Source organism: Onychostruthus taczanowskii, unplaced genomic scaffold, assembly GCF_017590055.1.
Source record: "Onychostruthus taczanowskii isolate IOZ18803 unplaced genomic scaffold, ASM1759005v1 scaffold58, whole genome shotgun sequence".
In the NCBI taxonomy this organism is placed as follows: domain Eukaryota; kingdom Metazoa; phylum Chordata; class Aves; order Passeriformes; family Passeridae; genus Onychostruthus; species Onychostruthus taczanowskii.
The window spans coordinates 8,977,918-8,996,021 of record NW_024503457.1 but is presented as its reverse complement, the minus strand read 5'-3'; the positions used below and the strand labels follow the sequence as shown (position 1 = coordinate 8,996,021).

Below are 18,104 nucleotides of genomic sequence, written 5' to 3'. Positions count from 1 at the left end.
GAGAGGTAATGCCAAAGGGAAGAAAACCAATCCTAAATTTTGATATCTTAAATCTGAACTTTGTATAAGACAGGAATTATAGCTGTGAGAAAAAAGAAATCCGTGGGATATATTTTAAAGGTTACGGTTTAGTAAGTTGTCACTTGAAAGTTACTGTTGATATTTTCAGGATGGCTATTTGAGAATATACTTGTATTTAGAAAGTCTGAGAAGTGTGGCTAAAGAAAATAATAAACTGAATGGTGAAGTTGCTCATATTATTTGCTTTGTTGAAGAGTGTGTTTTAGGTGGCCTGGACTGCATGCAGCAGATGTAGTAGGTCTCAGTAGAGAGCTGGCATCATATTATATAGACTTAGAGGCTGTGGCCAGGGGAGCTGTGTATTTGCAAACATTAGATCTCCTTGAAGCTCATTAATTTGTTATTTCCATTTCTGCTTCTCTAAATAGAAAAAATAAAAACCATATTTTATAGGCAAATTCATTAAGTCATGAATTAATACTTCTAATACTGCAAAAATGCTCATGTTTTCCAACAGCATTCTTTTCTCTGCTCTCTTTGTTATGTGTGTTCTGGTGCAAGAAGGACTTTGCTTTTCATGATTATTAATGTGACATTATGTCTTTTATAGGAACCTGAGAAACAAAAGGGAAAAGTTATAGCAGAAAAACCCGAAAATGAAATAGTCCCAGTAAAACAGAAAACAAAAAAAGTGCTTACAAGTATCAAGAAAGAAATCCCTGTAGATGTGAAAACCAGGTAAGCATAGTGAAGGCTGTTTAGTAAGGAAAGTATCATGTTTAAAGGGAAGATGGGTTGATAAAATTGTCTGTATTTGACTGTTGTGCCTGCTAGTTTGGCAAACGCCAACAACAGGTACCTTTAAGCAGCTTCCTCTTCCTTCTTGATGTCAGGGAATATCTGAAGCTTGCAAGTAATAAATTACTTAATGGAAACACAGCACCTAAGTGAGAGCTAAATCCAGCAATGAAAATCAGCAAAGCAGTGTTAAGGTTTTTATAACAGGTATTGCATACAAAAAGTGGGGTTAATGATTCTAGGGGCATCACGCTGAGCCAGCATTAATGTGAGTGCCTTTAGCAGCCCTTGGGAAACTGCAGCCTCAGTTTCCTTTTTCATATCATAGAGTAAGGTCAGTCTTGGATGCTTCATTAAAGGAGGCTGCTGCTTCTGCCAGTCCCTGTCCCTTACTGGCATGTGGTTGATTGCAGAGCATAGATAGGGGGAAACAGGAAGAATCTTAGTCTTACTATAGCTAGTTCATTCCAAAATAGTATTGTGAAATCAGATTGGTATCCAAGTGCCACAAAAGTAAACTTTACCAAATGGAGGTGTGGTATATCAGCTGTGTTTTTCCTGCTGTAAAGAATAGTAGACTGAATTTACAGTTAGAAGAAATTATTGTTCTTCAAAATATTTCTGAAAACATTGCCTGGCAACATCTCCTCCTTATTTATTCTTACAATTATGTACTTTGCTTTATAACTCAAAAGTTCATTATGTGTGACAGTTTTCAAAGGCCGCAATGACAGCTGGCTTGGAATTCTTCTGCAAGAAATGGGGAAAATAGTTCCTCCCTAGAAGGTTTGAGAGACAGAATCAAATACCTGAAGAAAAAGAGCAATATACAGCCAATTGAATTTGGTGGTACATTTAAGTAGATTTGTATTATTGATTAAAAAACAGTCCTGTATATTTAGATCAATAGTGTATTAGGAGCATGGGATCTGACAGGGGTATATAGGGACAGAGTAGAAACAGGGCAGCTGCCATTTCTTATTGCCACTGTATAATCAAATGGGATTTGTGATCCTGGGTGAAAGCTGCTTCTGGAACGTGATTGAGCCTAATACAGTGTGTGGAGCAGTGTGGGTCAGATCTATATATATATATATATGTGTGTGTTTGTGTGTATATAAAAGTGCTTTTCAGTACTTCAGAGCTTTGAAATAAAAGAATTTCTGTTTTCTTTTAGTCCCTTGGAATTGTCTTATACTCCCCCACTGGAAAACAAGCAGCGCAAAACCTTTCCATCCAAGATCTCTACACCTCACCTTTTGTCGAGCAGCTCTAAATCAAGAAACCTCCCCAAAACAAGAGGTAGTGTGAGGCTGTTTTTTGTAAATAGCTCAAGAGTTTTATCTCATTGTCTGTAACCCCTCTTGAGTGCTTAATTCTAAGTCTGGTGTGAGAAGAAAGCTACTCCATTTATTATCCACACACTTGGTTTTTCTTTTGTTTTAATAGGTCCAAGCAGTAAGTTAATGGAGAACAGGCCATCAGTATTAGCAAAATTTCTCCCCAGTAGTTCTGCACAGGAGCTAGGAAACACCAGCAGCTCAGAAGGGGAAAAGGATTCTCCACCACCAGAATGGGATTCTGTGCCTCTCCACAAAGCTGGCAGCTGTAAGTAATCACTAGACAATGGCAGAATGAGTGTTCTGCAATTAATATCTGTAGATAGGCTTGATCTGTTTATAGATCTTCCTATCTCCTTTTCACTGCATAGCTTAGCTCCATTTTTCTGCTGTAGGCCCCATTATTGGTAGCATCTGTTATGATTTGGGAGGCTTCAAAATGGCATGGGCAGAACATGGGTCACTCTACAGCTCTCAGTGATGAACAGGATTCAGAAGCTGCTGCAGAAATTGAGAAAATTATAATTACTGCTCAAAAAAAAAAAAAAGTATTTTCTACAGTAGGTTTTGCTTGGTCAGGTCTGCTCCAGCCAAATTTGGAACTAATTAGATGATTTGCCTTTTAGAGGGATCACTAGAAACACCTTAATGCAATGGTTAGCTTGGGACACTTACAATTTTTGTGGTTGTATTGTAAATCTCTTGTGTGGGAACCAACTCACCTCCTCCTGGTTGTTTGTGCTGCAAATCAGTCTTTCTGAAAATAAACAGCAGACCTGAATAACCACAGGTGAACATTGAGAAGGAGCTGCTGCTTCCATCACTGGGAGCAAACAGCATTTCTCATAATTCCTCCATTTGACCAGAAGGGATAGCAGAAGTTCAAGAAGCCTTTGCTGTAGTGTAAATCCTACAGAAAGATCTTTTGTGTTTCTCTTTATAGCCACAGACAACCTGTATAAGCTGTCTCTGCAAACCCTGAACGCAGACGCCTTCCTGAAGCAGCGGCAGCCCTCTCCAACGCCCGCCTCGCCATCTCCCCCTCCTCCTCCCACCTCCTTTGCTTTCGGGCCACGAGGAGGCACCTACAGCAGCATCGTCAACAGCAGCTGCAGCAAGTGAGTCCAGGTCCTCCCTGCTGCTGGTTTCCCAGGCACTGAGCGCTTGTGGAGCTGTGCTTCACATCTCCCTACTCCCCATTTCCTCTTCCCATGCAAACTGCTTTTCTGCAGATACACCACTGTGCACACCTTGCCTTGCTGTACAGCATGGTAGATTGGAAAAACGTGCAATTACATGAAACTGTTGAGCTATTATAAACATTTTGAATGCTAGCTTAAATTGCTGCTTTTTAAATCAAACTGCTGAAGTTCAAAACCTTATTCTTTTTTTACCCTCTTTTTTTGGTTTCTTTCTCATTTTAGTGAAACAAAAAACAAGCAGCCTAATGGTACCAAACATAAGCTGGCAAAGGCAGCTTCTCTTCCAGGCAGGAATGGAAACCCCACTTTTGCTGCTGTAGCTGCAGGTTATGACAAAAGTCCAGGTACTGGAACCAGTTTGGAGTTCTTAATAATTCCAAATATTTCCTGAATATTCTTTTATTTTGCTGGGGTTTATTTTACTCATTTTTTACATACATATTCTCACAGGTGGCAGTGGTTTACCAAAGGTTTCTCCAAGCAAAACGGATGTTTCCAGCAATATCAGCATTTCCCACACAGTTGTTGACAGTGATGGCTCTGACAGGTAATTTTTAATATTCTCTAGGTAAATACCTGGACCCCTAGAAAAGAAGATAGAGCTATTAATGGTATTTTGAAGGGAGTGACAGAATTCATTCTGGTTAGGCTTTTTTTAAACTGTTTTTAAAGTCTAGGCACATCATCTCTCACCTTGCAGAAAAGTTTAGGAGTGGCAAGTGACTCAAAAGTGGAGAGAAAGATGTTCTGGATGTGATAGGAGCTGTTTTTCCTCCTCATTCGAAGTAATTCAACATTCTGTTCCTGGGCATCCACACGATGAGAAATCAGCTTGGCCCTCTCAGTGCTGAGGAGTGTGTACCAAGCAAGGTCACTTGAAGGGTCACAGGCAGTGTACCTTGCTGTACAGCAATGCCTTTCACTCCTGTTTTAGCACTGAGACCAGAACTGTCATTGGGCTTTGTGCTTTCAGTAGGAGCAGGACAGAGCTGCACTCAGTCACATTCCCTGAGGCACATGTCTTTTCTGACACTTTGGCAGTTAGTTGTAAAAAGCAGTAACCTTTCTGGAGTAGGAAAGAGACTTGAATTCAAGTTTGCATATGTAAAGGAATTGCTCTCTGAGTGAGGTTTGTGCATTGGAATTTTTGTTTGTTTTGGTGGATGTTTAGCACCAGTTCCAGTTAACTTATCTGTTGCTTTTAAGAAGCTTGTCCATGGGTGTATTTGTATCCCTTCCAAGTCACTGTAAATTTTATCTGCTTAAGAAAAAAACTGCTATGCCTTGGACTCCATGAGTTTTCTGAAAAATTGATCAAAAGAGCTACTCTCATGTTTGTTTGATATTCATTCTACAGCTTAAAGAGCACTGTCTATATTACTGTGTTACTCCAAGGTGGGTGTACACAGGAAAATGTACATCACCAAAATCTATTGTTAAAACAAAACCAAACTGATTTCCTAACTCTTGATCACCATTAAATATTTATTTAGTATATATTTAACTATATTTTTATATGGATATATATAATAGCTAAACATATATACACACATACATTTGTATATAGATCAGTAAGTTAGTATTGTCAATGGTACCATGTTAATAAGTTGTGTACTGCCTTCCTGTTCCTCCATAAAATGTAGTTCGGGTTTGTGGAGTCCTATCAGCAATCCCAGCAGTCCTGATTTCACACCTCTCAACTCCTTCTCTGCATTTGGACACTCTTTTAACTTAACTGGAGGTGAGCTTTTCTCTTCAAATATTTTTCTATATCCAAATACAGGTGGAGAAATGTTGTGTCTTCATGCCACTGGTCTAAATACAGACATTGTTTCCATCCTCACTCCTAAAAGGGAGTATGTAGGAACACTTGTTAAAAATTTGGTGTTATATTCTGAGTTTCACTCCAGAGAAAGTTAGTGAAATCTCATAGAGTGTTTGATGAGCTGAGAATGCGTGGGTTTGGAGTTTCTCTGTTGCAGTGAAATTTCTGGATTTTGGGGGTTATATCCTTAGTCTTCTTCCTCTCCATCCCTCCCACAAAACTTTACTGTAGGTCCCACAAATGTGCCAGTAGGCCTGTGGTTTCCTAAGCATAAACACCTGCTTAAAAACATGGCTCTGTCAAGTGAGGTAGTGGCCCAGCCCTCGTGTTGCTTTCCTCTTGTGTTTTCCTGCAGTATTTGTATAGCTGCACCATGAACTGATGCATGCTAAACCCAGCAATTAATTAATGTGTTGAAATATTTGGGTAAATTTCCATAAATGTAATAGAGGTGGCCAGGCTTTGAGATAGCAGGGCGTGAATGTTCTCTGTACTTGGGCACGTGTGGTGTGCTTTGAGGTGGCTGAAAAGATGATAAGCAAGGTAAACGTTGGATGTGGCATCGGTGTCTGCTGAAAAAATGCTGTTTACTGCAACAGTTTGATGTCTGCTGGAAATGCAAACAATGGCAGCTGCTACTCTAGGGTTCTTTCTTCTTCTTCAGCAACACTTGGCACCCATGGCTCTGAGGGCACTCAGTAAAAGGCCTGGGATCTGTTCTGTGTGTGAGAAGCAGGCAAGCCATGACTGCTGGTGCTCCCTTTTCCTTCTCATAGCAGAGATGGAGCCAGGGCTGGGGCAGTCCCAGTGCTGCCTCTTCCCAGGAGTCACCTGGGAAGGGAGTGCTGCAAGGCAGATGAGTGCTGCAGTCACAGGGAACTGCCAGGACTCTTGAGTGCTGCTGTTCTTAGGCTGGACTGAATTACCCACAGCAAGGGTTCAACTCTTTACCCTACTATACCCATGATGAACTTTGTGGCCCTGTCTGATGATGATCACATGAGATACTCTTGAGTGCTGCTGTTCTTAGGCTGGACTGAATTACCCACAGCAAGGGTTCTTTACCCCACTATACCCATGATGAACTTTGTGGCCCTGTCTGATGCTGATCACATGAGATGAGACTTGTATTACATTCTAATATCACTGCAGCAGGACCTGCTAGAAAAATATGGGAAAAAATGGTGAAAAGTATTGCTCTTGGAAAAAGAGGAAGAGTAATGTACTCATTTTTATTTCATTCTGTTTTTAGAGGTTTTTAGCAAGCTTGGCTTAGCTCGATCTGCTTATGGGCAGGATGTTCAGAGAAACTGGAATGAATTCAATAATGTTCCATCATCCATCTGGGATCCTTCAGCTACAGATTCTGTACCCTCCTGGCCAACAAGCTCAAGTTCCCCAACTCATACAACTGCAGTAAGTATTCAGTCCATCCAAATACAGTGGTTTATTACTGTTACCCGCCTGTTCTGTATGTGCCATCTAATTTAATTCAGAGGAATTGGGATGAAAATAAATTAACTGAAGAATAAAATAAGAGGGAATTGACATATATTCATCTTGGTGTATTTAAGTTGACATGGCTGTTGGACAGAGAGTTATTAGTCTTCTCACTTGCAAATGATGAATCCATGTACACTGCTTCCCATAAAAATATTTGTCACAAGAGCACCTTGCAGCACTTACAAAAGTGTGTTCTGCTCCCACATCCTTCAGGTTTGCTCCTGTGCCATGGCTGGACACTGCATATGTTACTTCAGGTTTGATGGACAGTTGCAAAATAGGCAGTATGATAATTTCCACACTTTGATTCTGCTTTCTGAATCCAGTATTACACCTGTTTGGAAATTAACAAAAGGTCCCAGAAAAAACTATCTAAAAGACCTTAAATATATTCTTTTCAGTTTAGGAAAAAATACTAAAGGACCGAACACAAAATGAAGTCTTTAAACTGACTGCTTATTTTGGTGAAGATTTTGAGTATAGCAAAAGAAGGAGAAAAACCCCAACTTTATAGATTGCAGTGTGCCCTGTCATCCTTGTGTCAGACTAGAACTTATGCTGCAGCAGCTGTCTTCACTGCCAGCTGAAATCCTTCTTCGTGTTGACTTCTGAAAATGTTTTTGTAGTGAGTAAGAGGCAGTGTTTACTTCACCTGGGAGCAGTTCAGATGGAGTGGGGGAAGGCAGGGGCAGAGGAAGCCAAAGAAGGTCACACAGCTTCTTATAGACACAGGCTTGCAGATCCCACCCTTGTCACATGGTTACAACCAGAGCTGGAACCTCACTGAAACTATGTAAGGAAAGATGTTTGGATTTTGGTCACATGGAGGGCAAGTTTCTCAGCATTTGATAGAGGGAGGGCTTGAGGACAACCAGAACAAGCTCTCTAGCTCTCAACTCATATTTCCCAGCTGCTTCTGAAAAATATTTAGAAGTGTGCTTCAGGAAGCATCAAGATGGAAGCCAGACAAATGATACAGAAGTGTCAGGTACTTCATTTAAGTACTTTGATTTGGGAGGAGATATTTTAGGAGCTTACTCAAGGAGATCACATAATAAACAAGAAGCAAGCAGCAAACTGACTGAAATACTCAAAGATATTATAAATGATAAGGATATTTTCAAGTGCTTATGGCAAGCCAGAACAGGAAAGCTTGGCTTTTCCTGTTACTGAGCCTCCTTGCTCCAGGTGCCTGGTAAAGAGAGCAGGTACCAAGCCAGGACCCTGCCCCTTCCTCTCTTCTGGGACAAGAGCCAAAGCCATTGTTGCAAACAGCGCTTAGGCAGTGGCTCCTGTGTTACCCTTTTTCTAGGAAGGTTTCTGGAGAATTGATTTTGGTTGTTCTCCTTCCTTATTCCTCTTGCTTTCTCATTGTATGCACAACTCTGCTTTGGTGCTAAGTAGCATTTGCCTCCTGGATCACATCTCCCCTCAGCCTGGCTGCTTTGCTGGTACTTCTACCCAGGTTTCTTTCTAACCACATTCTCTTACTCCCTGTTCCTCTATTTCTCTGTGTGTAGTTCTGCCTGCCAGCCACTTTGTACCTCCTTCCACCAGCCTTGAAAGGGCACAGCAGGTGCTCTTCTCTGCTGCTCCTGTCCTGGTTGCTTCTGATTTATGAGCAAGTGCCTTTCTATCGTGAGCTCTCAAACACTTTTGGGACAAGTAGGAACAAATAGTTCCTGCCTCTTGCCTGCAGCAGGAAATAGGGTGGACTTTTAGTGTGTTAGGGTAGGTTCCCGAGCAGCAGAGTGAGTGTTTCATGCTGTAGGCTTAGTAGTCTAAATGCTGACAGTTTAAATATAATCATTGATTTATATGACAGTAATACACCCTGGTCTGGCTCAGTTTCTCAGTGACATTGTAGAGTCCTGATGTTGTTGGCCTGGTTAACCCCCAAGTTATGCTCAGAACTCCTGTCCAGCCCTTGGTAGCAAATTTTGTGGTATCCAGCCAGTTTCAGGTATGACTAGACTGAGCCTGTCTTCTTCATTCCAGAGCAGAGAATAAAAACCTAAAAGGAAGAAATTTTCGGATTCTACCTTGTTTTCTTTCCTAAAGGGATTTTTATTTAAATCTTCAGATGCAGGGTACACTGATACTGGTTAACCTTTAGTGTGTGTTATCTAAGGGCAGAGATCTTGGGAAGGGGTGCCCTATCTCCAGCCACTAAATCCAAACATAAGGATGCTTGTACCTAACAGCACTTACTCAACAAGTCTGCTGCCTTTTGGGTGTATCAAGTTTCCAGTGTATTTGCAAATTGAATTTACAGCATATCTACATTAAATCTGTTGACACTGGGTTATGTAGTGCCAGAAGCCTACATGTAGCATTTTCTGTGCTAATATTAGCAGAAAGTTATGCTAACCTTTCTCATCTCCATCTTTGGCTGCTTCCTGGTATCACTTTCCACCACACCACGGGTCAGGTTCCTCTGCTTGCTGTTTGCTACTGTTTGGGCTTTAGTAAAATACAGCTGATAGAACCTGGGCCTTGTGTTCCTGCATTTATTCTCTAGGCTTGCTGTACCTGACCTATGTATCTCAGATGCATTCCAGATGTGCTGGAACTCAACTGCATCTGCACCATGACCGTTTGTCAGAGACTTCCAAGTGTCTTGGAGCTAGGACAGACTTTATGGAATTCACTGATAAATGGCCAGTTCTCCTCCCCCCTCTCCCTTCATCTGGAGAAATTCTGGGTGGGGAAAAGGTACATACTGGGAATATGGAATAGGTACAGTGGGACTGAACACGAGTAGATTCATCCACAACAGACAAGGTCTGACTACAGGGCGATAAATTTGCAAACAGCAAAAAAGATGAAAAAAGGACTTTGCTGTTATCTTTCATTGCAACTTGATTTTTTTTGGTTTTTTTTAAGACTTAAACCATGTTTATCTACCTCATGTAACTAGTTTGTTTAAGCATAAGCTTTCTGGCCCTTGTGTGTTGAATACTCATAGTGCTTAAATTAGCTCTGGTATGGGGATGTCTCAGCTGCAATGAAAACAGCTCGAAAGTTGTAACCCGACTGCGCCCTGCAGCCTGTGCAGCTCCTGGAGCATTCCAGCTGCAGGAGCAGTGTGCTTCCTCTGGGGAAGCCCTTGTAAAGGCACATCAGAGCTCTCTGTTGCAGTGAGGATGGAAGGGATTCCAGAGCAGGCTTCTTGATGCTGCTGCTTGGATACTTTTCTTTTGGGGGGCTGTAAACAAGGTGGAAATTGAGGCTTATCAAACCATCACTTACCTTGCTCTGTCTTTACTGCAGTCAATCCTGGGCAACCCCAGTGGCCTGTGGTCCACCACTCCATTCAGCAGTTCCATTTGGTCAAGTAATCTCAACAGTGGCCTTCCCTTCACCACTCCAACAAACGCCTTGTCAGGCATTGATCTCATGGGTAGTGAAAACTCCGCCGCCGCTCCGCCGCCGCCCGCTGCTGCCACCGTTGCCAATCCTGCTGAAGACATGGGACAGACCTACAATCCTTGGAGAATTTGGAGCCCAACAATTGGAAGAAGAAGTTCAGATCCTTGGTCAAATTCACACTATCCTCATGAAAACTAAAGTAAAAAGAAAGAACTCTTATCCAGGTCATGATACAATTCTGAGTGCAAATTTTTGAAACATCATTTTCAGGCCGTTGCTTCCCCAGCCCCACTCCCCCATCAGTCATGCTTTCATCACTCGCTCCTTTTTAAAGTCTATCCTGAGATATGGTAGTGTGAGATTGCAGATAAGTTTGGAAATGTCTGGGTGTGGTCACAAATCCCAAATACAGCTAAAGCCTGTAAATATGAACAGTTTCACTGGTTTCATATTTTACCATCTGCCATCTTTATTTAGGAAACAATTTGAACTCTAAAATGGTCCTGGCATGCAATACTTTCATGAAAAGTTTGGGTTTTTAAATTTTTTCCAGTGTTATCCTCCAAGTTCTAATTTAAAATCAAAAGGCACTTTGTGCTAAAATGCAGAGTATTTTTTTAAAATAAGGCTGTCTTTGTTAACACAGGTTGTAAGAATGTAAAAAAGGAAAAAAATCAACAAAAAATACCAACAAAACCAACACAAAACCTTAAGAGCAAAGTGGCTGAATGTAAGAGCATTCTGTTGAGACTGTAATACACTTTATGCTGTTTGTACATTTGTAAACCTGAATGCATTTTTAAGTTGAAGTGAAATGCACACAGCCAAGACTTGTGCAAGAAACAAGACCATGTGCATTTCTTACAGATACAACTTTGGGTTGTACTTTAAAATAAAGACGCTTTTTTCAAGACTTGTCTGCTGTAGTTCTGTTCCCCTTGTATTTTCTGAACTTGTGTGCTCATGACTCCACTTGGCACAGTCTTTGTGCCAAAATCTACTGCACACAGAGCTTGTGTTACCAGAAACTTCACTGCAGATGAAACCTGGCTTCTCAACAGCGTGGGTTTGTATTGCAGCAGAGAATAGAAACTGTTTTCGGGGTTATGCAGTGCCACCCACTTGAAAATTCACTGGATAGCAGAAAGTTGGAAAAATGTCTACATTCTTGAGTTTTCAGGTATCAGGCATAAGAGCAGCTGCTGTTTATGCTACGCCCATACCTTTGTAACACTTGTTCTTGCACGGGTCTGAACAAGAATGTTACTATTCTTAGATGTGATTTATCTGTCCCTGCAAGGTGCCTGTTTCCATTCATTAACAATAAGACAAGCCCCAGTGACTACATATATTCCTCTGAGCTGAAGCCAAGTGAAAATGAACCCTTCCATTGCCAGAAATCATTAGCAGACACTAGCACTGTAAATTTGCTTATGACTCAGTTGCATTGCTACCAATTTACAACAGCAAGTGTTTATCAGAATCCATCCAGTAAAAGAGTAAGAACTGTGTATTTTAGTTAATATTCCTTCTAGCATAAAGGTTTTCTATGCAATAAAATTTGAGTGTCCCATTTGTTTAAGCAAGGGAGCCCTTTTCCAGCTTGCTTTAAGTGAGCAAACTCTCCAGGTGTCAGGCTGCTGCCTTCCTGGTGCCACCAGCAGAAGCTCAAAGATACAGATCTCCTGAATAGGAGCCTGCTGTAACTCCTTTGTTCTTAAAATTTCGAGTACTTCTAGAGCCATGCAAGGTCGTGAAATGTTCAACTTGCATTTGTATGCAATTTCCCTCTGAGTAACTGAGCAAACAAGTCTCTTACTGCATGAAAATAAAGAATAAGCAGTTAAGGTCCTGACATGCCAGAGCATGCTTCTCTGCACATGGAGCTTGGGAAGATAACTAGCAGTAGCTTCAAGGTGAAGGGAGCTGCTTAAGGTCATATGCCACCTCTTTTACCCAGCAGCTGTTTACATTGGAATTGATTCCATGGAGGATAGAAGCAGAAATTAATTCTGAGATTATAATAGTCTGCATTGGTTTAATCAGTGAGGGTAGGAATAAAAAATTCTGTTTTAAGAACATTTCCTTTTGAACAAGACAAGGCAAAACACAAGTAATTCAGATGCCTTTCCCTGACCCCCCCCACCCCGCTTCCCCCCAAATGTGTGAGCCATTCCCTTGTGATAATGCAAATAACCTTGGCCACTATTAAAATATTCTTAGTTCTTGTTTTGGAAGAGCTTCCCCTTAAGCACCAGTTCCAGTGAAACCACCTAAACTATGAAGATCTTTGACACACAGTTTTCAGTTTGCTAAGAAGGGAAAAATCATGTCTTTTTCCCAGGGGAAATATCCAAAGCCTAAACACTCCCTGAGTGTCCTATCCTGTTTCTCAAGGGTAATTTTGGAGACCACCTTCACTTTGTTTTGCCTACTTAAAGAAAGCAAAAGAGCTACTTTAAAGAAAACCCATAATTGCAATTGACGAGAATTTGGGTGAAATAAAATCTTGGCAAAAGTTTGGTATAACTAAAAAAACCTCTGTGTAAGTACATGTACAAGATGGGTTTTGCTGCCTCTTCCTGAGGTACCTCCTCTCCAGCTTCTATGGTGTAGTCACTCTTGACATGCATTGAAAAATCTCTTAAGCAGAGGGTGAGGTGGTAATGAGACAGAAGCATCCATCATCACAGAATCGTGGAGAGGACAGACCTCTTATGATGAGGTAAAAATAAAAAGGAATGAGACTTTGACAAAGCACATGCAGTCTTGCATGAAAATCCAGATGGGGTTGAAAACATTGCAGCGTGCTGGGAGGACAGGCTGAGCATGGGGAAGCATAAGGTCACAAGGTGGGCAGCAAAGGTGGCTGTTTGCAAAGGCAGCGTGAAAAAGACTGAAGTTCAGACACGAGGGAAGTCCTGTCTGGAGTAAAGAGACCAGAGGAAAAAACATCTTAAAGTGCTCGGAAGACAGGCTGTCCTGGAAACCATGGAGCTCACAGCTCTTTGGATAATCTAAAACATTTCTTTGGAGTAGAATCGGGGCCAAACTGCCCTGAGTCAGCTCTACTCTTCCAGAACTGGAAACTACCAGGAGTGCAAAGTTCCCAGCAAGGAAAAGAAACTAGAGAAACAATTACTGTTAATTTTGGCAATTAGTTTGGTGCTCCTAAAGGGCAGTTCTGTTCTGCCAATGCTAAGAAATGGACTAAAAAGCCCAAAAAGTTCCTGGCCTGTTACTAAAATCGGGAAGTCTGAGATAGGAAGTATGGCCTTAACATGTGAAATCAGTTTAATTATCATGAGCTGTATTTCCAAAAGCCCTTGAAAGGTAGTAGATACTTTATTAAAGTGTAAGGCCATATCAGAGCAGGAGGTGCTGTTCCAGTCCAGGGACAGTGAGTGGTTATTTCACAGGGCAGACACACTGGGCCAGCCCCGTCAGCAGCAGTGCAGGATGTGCCACTGGCCTGGGAGGCAAACACAGAACTGGGGAGGTACCTACCTCCAGGCAAGGCAGGATGAGAATGTGAGTGAACAGCAGATTCCCAGCACTGGAGCACAGTGGGGAAATCATACAGAAGTTGTGCTCTTCCCTTCAGCTGACAATGAGCTGTGCCTGACTGAATGAGAGGTAAAAAGAGGAGTACACAAAGTATGAAGCTGTCTTCCACTGACACAATTTCACCCAGGCATTTTAACACTAAGTACAGCTTTAACTGGGCTTTGTCTGTTTTCCCAGCCTTTAATTATGAGCAAGTTTCTGAGCTCCAGTGTTTTGGCCTTATGAAACAATGACAACTGCAGCTCCCAGTGAGTCAGTTTGTTAGAAGAGGGATTGAAAATAACCCAGCTTCTACTGTAGGGCTGTGCAACTGGAAGAGCATTCAGTCACCTTGTGTTGAACAGGTTCTGTCTCAAAACTGAGTATTTTGCCCAATACCTGTATACTTTTTTTTTTTTTTTTTGAGCAGAACTGTGTAAAGTTAGCTGCTCAGATCCAAGGATATCAGTTGGATCAGCTGATCTTAACCAGCAGATTACATTGTACCAAAAGAAGCGCAGAAAGCAGAAGGAAGTGCCAATACAGATTTTATGTCCACGTTCTAAGAAAATGCCCTTGAGGTGTTTCTGTCAAGCTGGGATCTCAAACAGTAGTCCTCCAGAAAGGACCCTGTATCTGAAAATTGAAAATCTGAAAATTCACTCTCTATCTGCCTATTGTGAAGCAAATGTTTGAGTCAGAGTGTCATTAGCACTGGATAAAGTGGGATCTTCAGGAGGTACACTCACTCTCTGAAGTTTTTACCAGCTAACACTCAAGTAGTCCTTGAGTGGCAGCAGGAAGTGAGTGGGATGTTCTCACACTGCAGTAACAAGCTTCACATGGGACTCTCTTGCAAGCTGTGAAAAATCACATCTCAATTACTTGCCCTAAACAAGCCAGAGCATCTGGAGTGTAGCATCCATAAGAGAGAAAAAAGGTGTTGACTAGGGAGGGCACCAAGGGGGTGGGGGTGGGTAGAGAGAGAATTAAATAGATACAGGCTGACCATTTTATGGTTAAGGGACTAATAAAATATTCCCAAAAGAAAACAAAAAACCAAACAACACAAGGACAACCCCAAACCAAAATAAATCAGCTATTCTGTAAAGTTTCCTAAGTGTTTTTTTAGTATGAGTCCATGGCAGGATGAAATCACTTGTGTTTCAGCTTAGTTATAAGAATCTTGCTGGGAAACAAGTGTACCAGGAAAGCAGCACCTGGAGAAGCTTCTGCCTCATCCAGCATCAATTCCTGGCCCACTCTGGAGTTACTGTCAGGGAAGACACTGCTCACTGGAGAGAGGACATTAACCAGCTTTATGGCAATGTAGGACACAAGAGAAGCCAGTGAGGATGGCCCACTGCCTGTCAAGAGGGAAATAAGCAGAAACTGGAATCAGAGGAGAGACTAAATGCTCCTTCAGTGGATCTTGTTGGCTTCCTGGAAGGGGGAAGGACTTTTAGCCCCTCTTCCTGCTCTAGCCTGACAATGAAGAATGAAGCAGGTCCCTAAAGCTGCACAACATTCTTCATTAAATGGGTATGAGTCAGCTTACAGCTCACGGGGGAATTCCTGATGTGCTAGAAATCTTCTGGGATAACAGTAATTTTAAGGAATATTCATTTATGTCTTATCCCAAACCACAAGTTTATTCCTGTGAGCTTCCCATGCAGGTGTAGGTGCCAAATTTTGCCACCTGCCAAATTCTGTTCTGTGGCTGAAGACTGGATCTCCAGTTCAAGGAGGTAAAAATCAACAGATCTTAAGAACAATAGTATCTTAAGTCATCAGTTAAAGTGTGCAAAGGCCATAGCAGAAAATATTATATTAATGCTTTGAAATAACAGGGAGGCACACAAGGAATAAAATAGTTCAGCTGAATTTAGCAAGTTAGTGAGAAATTCAGATTTCACATGCGTGTGAGGAAGGGAGGTCTAGATTGGCTATTAGAAAAAGCTTCTTCACAGAGAGCTGTCAAGTATTGGAACAGGCTGCTCAGGGAACTCGTGGAGTCACCATCCTTGTAGGTATTTAAAATACATGTTGCACTTGGGGACACAGTTTAGTGATGGACTTGGCAGTGTTACATCAATGGTTGGACCTGATGACCTGAGAAGTCTTTTCCAACCTAAATGGTTCTGTGGTCCTGTTCCGGTTAAAGGTCGTCCTCTCTTTGAAGCAGCTGAACTCAACATTTTAAAGAAATGCTCCAAATGGAAAACTCATCACATCTCAAAAAGAAAGCAAACATCCATGCTGTGACTATCAGCACACAGAATATCTCATGGTTATGTGGAAATTAATTTCAGATGTGAAAATGTGGGAGCTCACTGGCTGTGAGTTAAACCCACAGTTCCAGGTATGTGGAATGAGGTGCGTTGTGAGCTGACTTAGTGCCCTTGCATTGATCAACTGCATGCAAAAATCCATATGGTGCAGTTATTAGAACAATAAAAACTGAATATTGCTCAAGTCAGCAGGTTCAGCACCAGAGAACTTCAGAAAATGGACAGTATTTGTCCTGACTTCGTAATTTAACGGAGCCTCCTTGTGAAAAGACTGATTTGGTCTATACAGCAATAATAACTCATGGGGGAAAAAAGGGCTTTTAGGAACTCTGATTAAATTGGCACACTGGAAAACACTTCCCCATACTCAATAAATGTGAGTAATGCCGTTTCCTCCCTTTGCAGAGTGAAAAATGAGAGTTCCACTGTTGGATCAACAGCCCCCCTCTGTGGCTGCAAAGAGCAATCTGGACACCACAGCAGTGCCACTAGCTTTAGGATTTCCTGTTGGAAAAAGCATTTCAGATTTAGTAGTAGCATTTTGCTTTAATTAATTGTGCATTTGGAAAATTTACACTCCTTTCCCCACTGCCAGGCTACACAGCTGCCATTCCTCAACAGTGATGTGCCACAAGTCCTAAAGCAAGAGGAACTGGAAAGTTCTTGCACTTCAGTAGGGAAAGTCCACAAACCAGGGCAAAGGCCAGTCACACCAGGCTTTTACTTCTCTTCAGGCATACTATCACAACATGCCAGACAAGCATAATGCAATCAGACTATTTCCTGTATTTATTCCAATATTTCTTTCATCAAACTATCTAAAAGAACAACTTTTCTTTCCTTCCTCTTCTGCATAGAATTTAGTTTTCTTTTTCAGTATCTCTTTTTCTATATCTGCTCACCACACAAAATTATTTCCCCACCTTTTTAGTAACATTATTCACCAGTTTTGTATTCTCTAAATAACTATCACTCTTGATTTATAATATGAAAACAAGAACAGTGATCATATTGCTGTCTATCTATGTCCATAGCCTGAGAGTAGACAGGAATGTATCAATAAAATAAACCCAATAATAATAATAAAAACAAACAAAAAACAAACAGGCTACAGTCTATCGATGAACCATCATCTTTTTAGTTAACTACTTCCACCATAGAGACAAACTCAGAAGTCAGTTCAAGTATTCTATGCACAATCTGCATAACCTTCATCATTTGAGGACTCAAATGATGAGAGCCCAAGAAGAAATAAAGAACTGAATACTCAGAGAAGGGGAAGTAGAGACAAAGTGACACAGTGGAAAACACCATAATGGCACTAAATAAATCAACTCAGAGCTAACACTTCTGACAAACCTACTTCCAAAAATGCAAATCATTAAAAGAAACCCTGTGCAAATACATGTGGAAATCCCATGCTATGTTTACTCTGCCCTTCCACAGATAAAAGGTAAAAGCCACTGTCAAGATAGGACATGAGATAGGGATGGGTTTTCCTATCACAAAGTACAGATATTTTGAGGTTTCTAATTCCAGTTGCTAAGTCTTGAATTTATTATTTGCTTGCTGAATCTTACCTACTAACTGCCTGTTTAATTAAGTAATTCTCACTTCTGTGCCTGTCCAAGCAGGACCCAGAAAATCAGAGTTTCTCTGGCCCCTGGGTAGCCTCACCAGTAGAACAGCACTTCTCATGAAATGCAAGCCCCACTGCAGGAATCTTGTTCATGGAGGGAACATTTGGGCCATAGAATTACAAACAAGAGGCTGCTTCTTGCCTTCACCCCAAACTGTGGGAAACAGGTAGCTAACCTAGGATAAATTCACCCTAAGAAACTGTTTGTCCTTGGAAATGCCCCATGGCACTCATCCTGCCTGTCTCACTGACAATTCCTCCTGGCAAAATGAGAAATTACTTTCCCACCTTTCCACTCAGTAAAATTCACATTGATTTCTCAGAACCTAAATCAGCAGCACTTCACTGCCTTACTGAAAAAGCCACCTGGTGCTCTTGGAGTTGCTTTCTGAGGATGACCGGGGGAAAGGGAGAGAAGCAAAGAAGAGAAAAAGAAGGGCCCAGCTTCCAGCATCCTGTGCAACAGCTGATGCAGTGAAGCTGCAGCAAGGATTTGGAGGGGAAGGACGGTGCCTGCTGGTGATGGATTCCTGAGGACTGCAATGCAGAGAGAGAACAGGGAACAGG

General features: G+C 41.5%; 1 protein-coding gene across 2 annotated transcripts in view; it reads left to right on the top strand.

Annotated features, from left to right (window-relative positions):
• The window catches only part of TMEM131 (transmembrane protein 131), a 92,300-nt gene extending 81,328 nt beyond the window's left edge, over positions 1-10,972 (top strand). For both annotated transcript variants that reach the window (XM_041418091.1, XM_041418090.1), the window contains exons 33-41: positions 632-759; positions 1,997-2,121; positions 2,269-2,427; positions 3,103-3,277; positions 3,584-3,705; positions 3,812-3,908; positions 5,005-5,102; positions 6,439-6,602; positions 9,963-10,972. In XM_041418091.1, the coding sequence (XP_041274025.1) occupies positions 632-759; positions 1,997-2,121; positions 2,269-2,427; positions 3,103-3,277; positions 3,584-3,705; positions 3,812-3,908; positions 5,005-5,102; positions 6,439-6,602; positions 9,963-10,259 (1,365 nt within the window). In that variant the 3' untranslated portion in view covers positions 10,260-10,972. The remainder of the gene's footprint in view (positions 1-631; positions 760-1,996; positions 2,122-2,268; positions 2,428-3,102; positions 3,278-3,583; positions 3,706-3,811; positions 3,909-5,004; positions 5,103-6,438; positions 6,603-9,962) is intronic.
• The last annotated feature ends 7,132 nt before the right edge of the window (positions 10,973-18,104 follow it).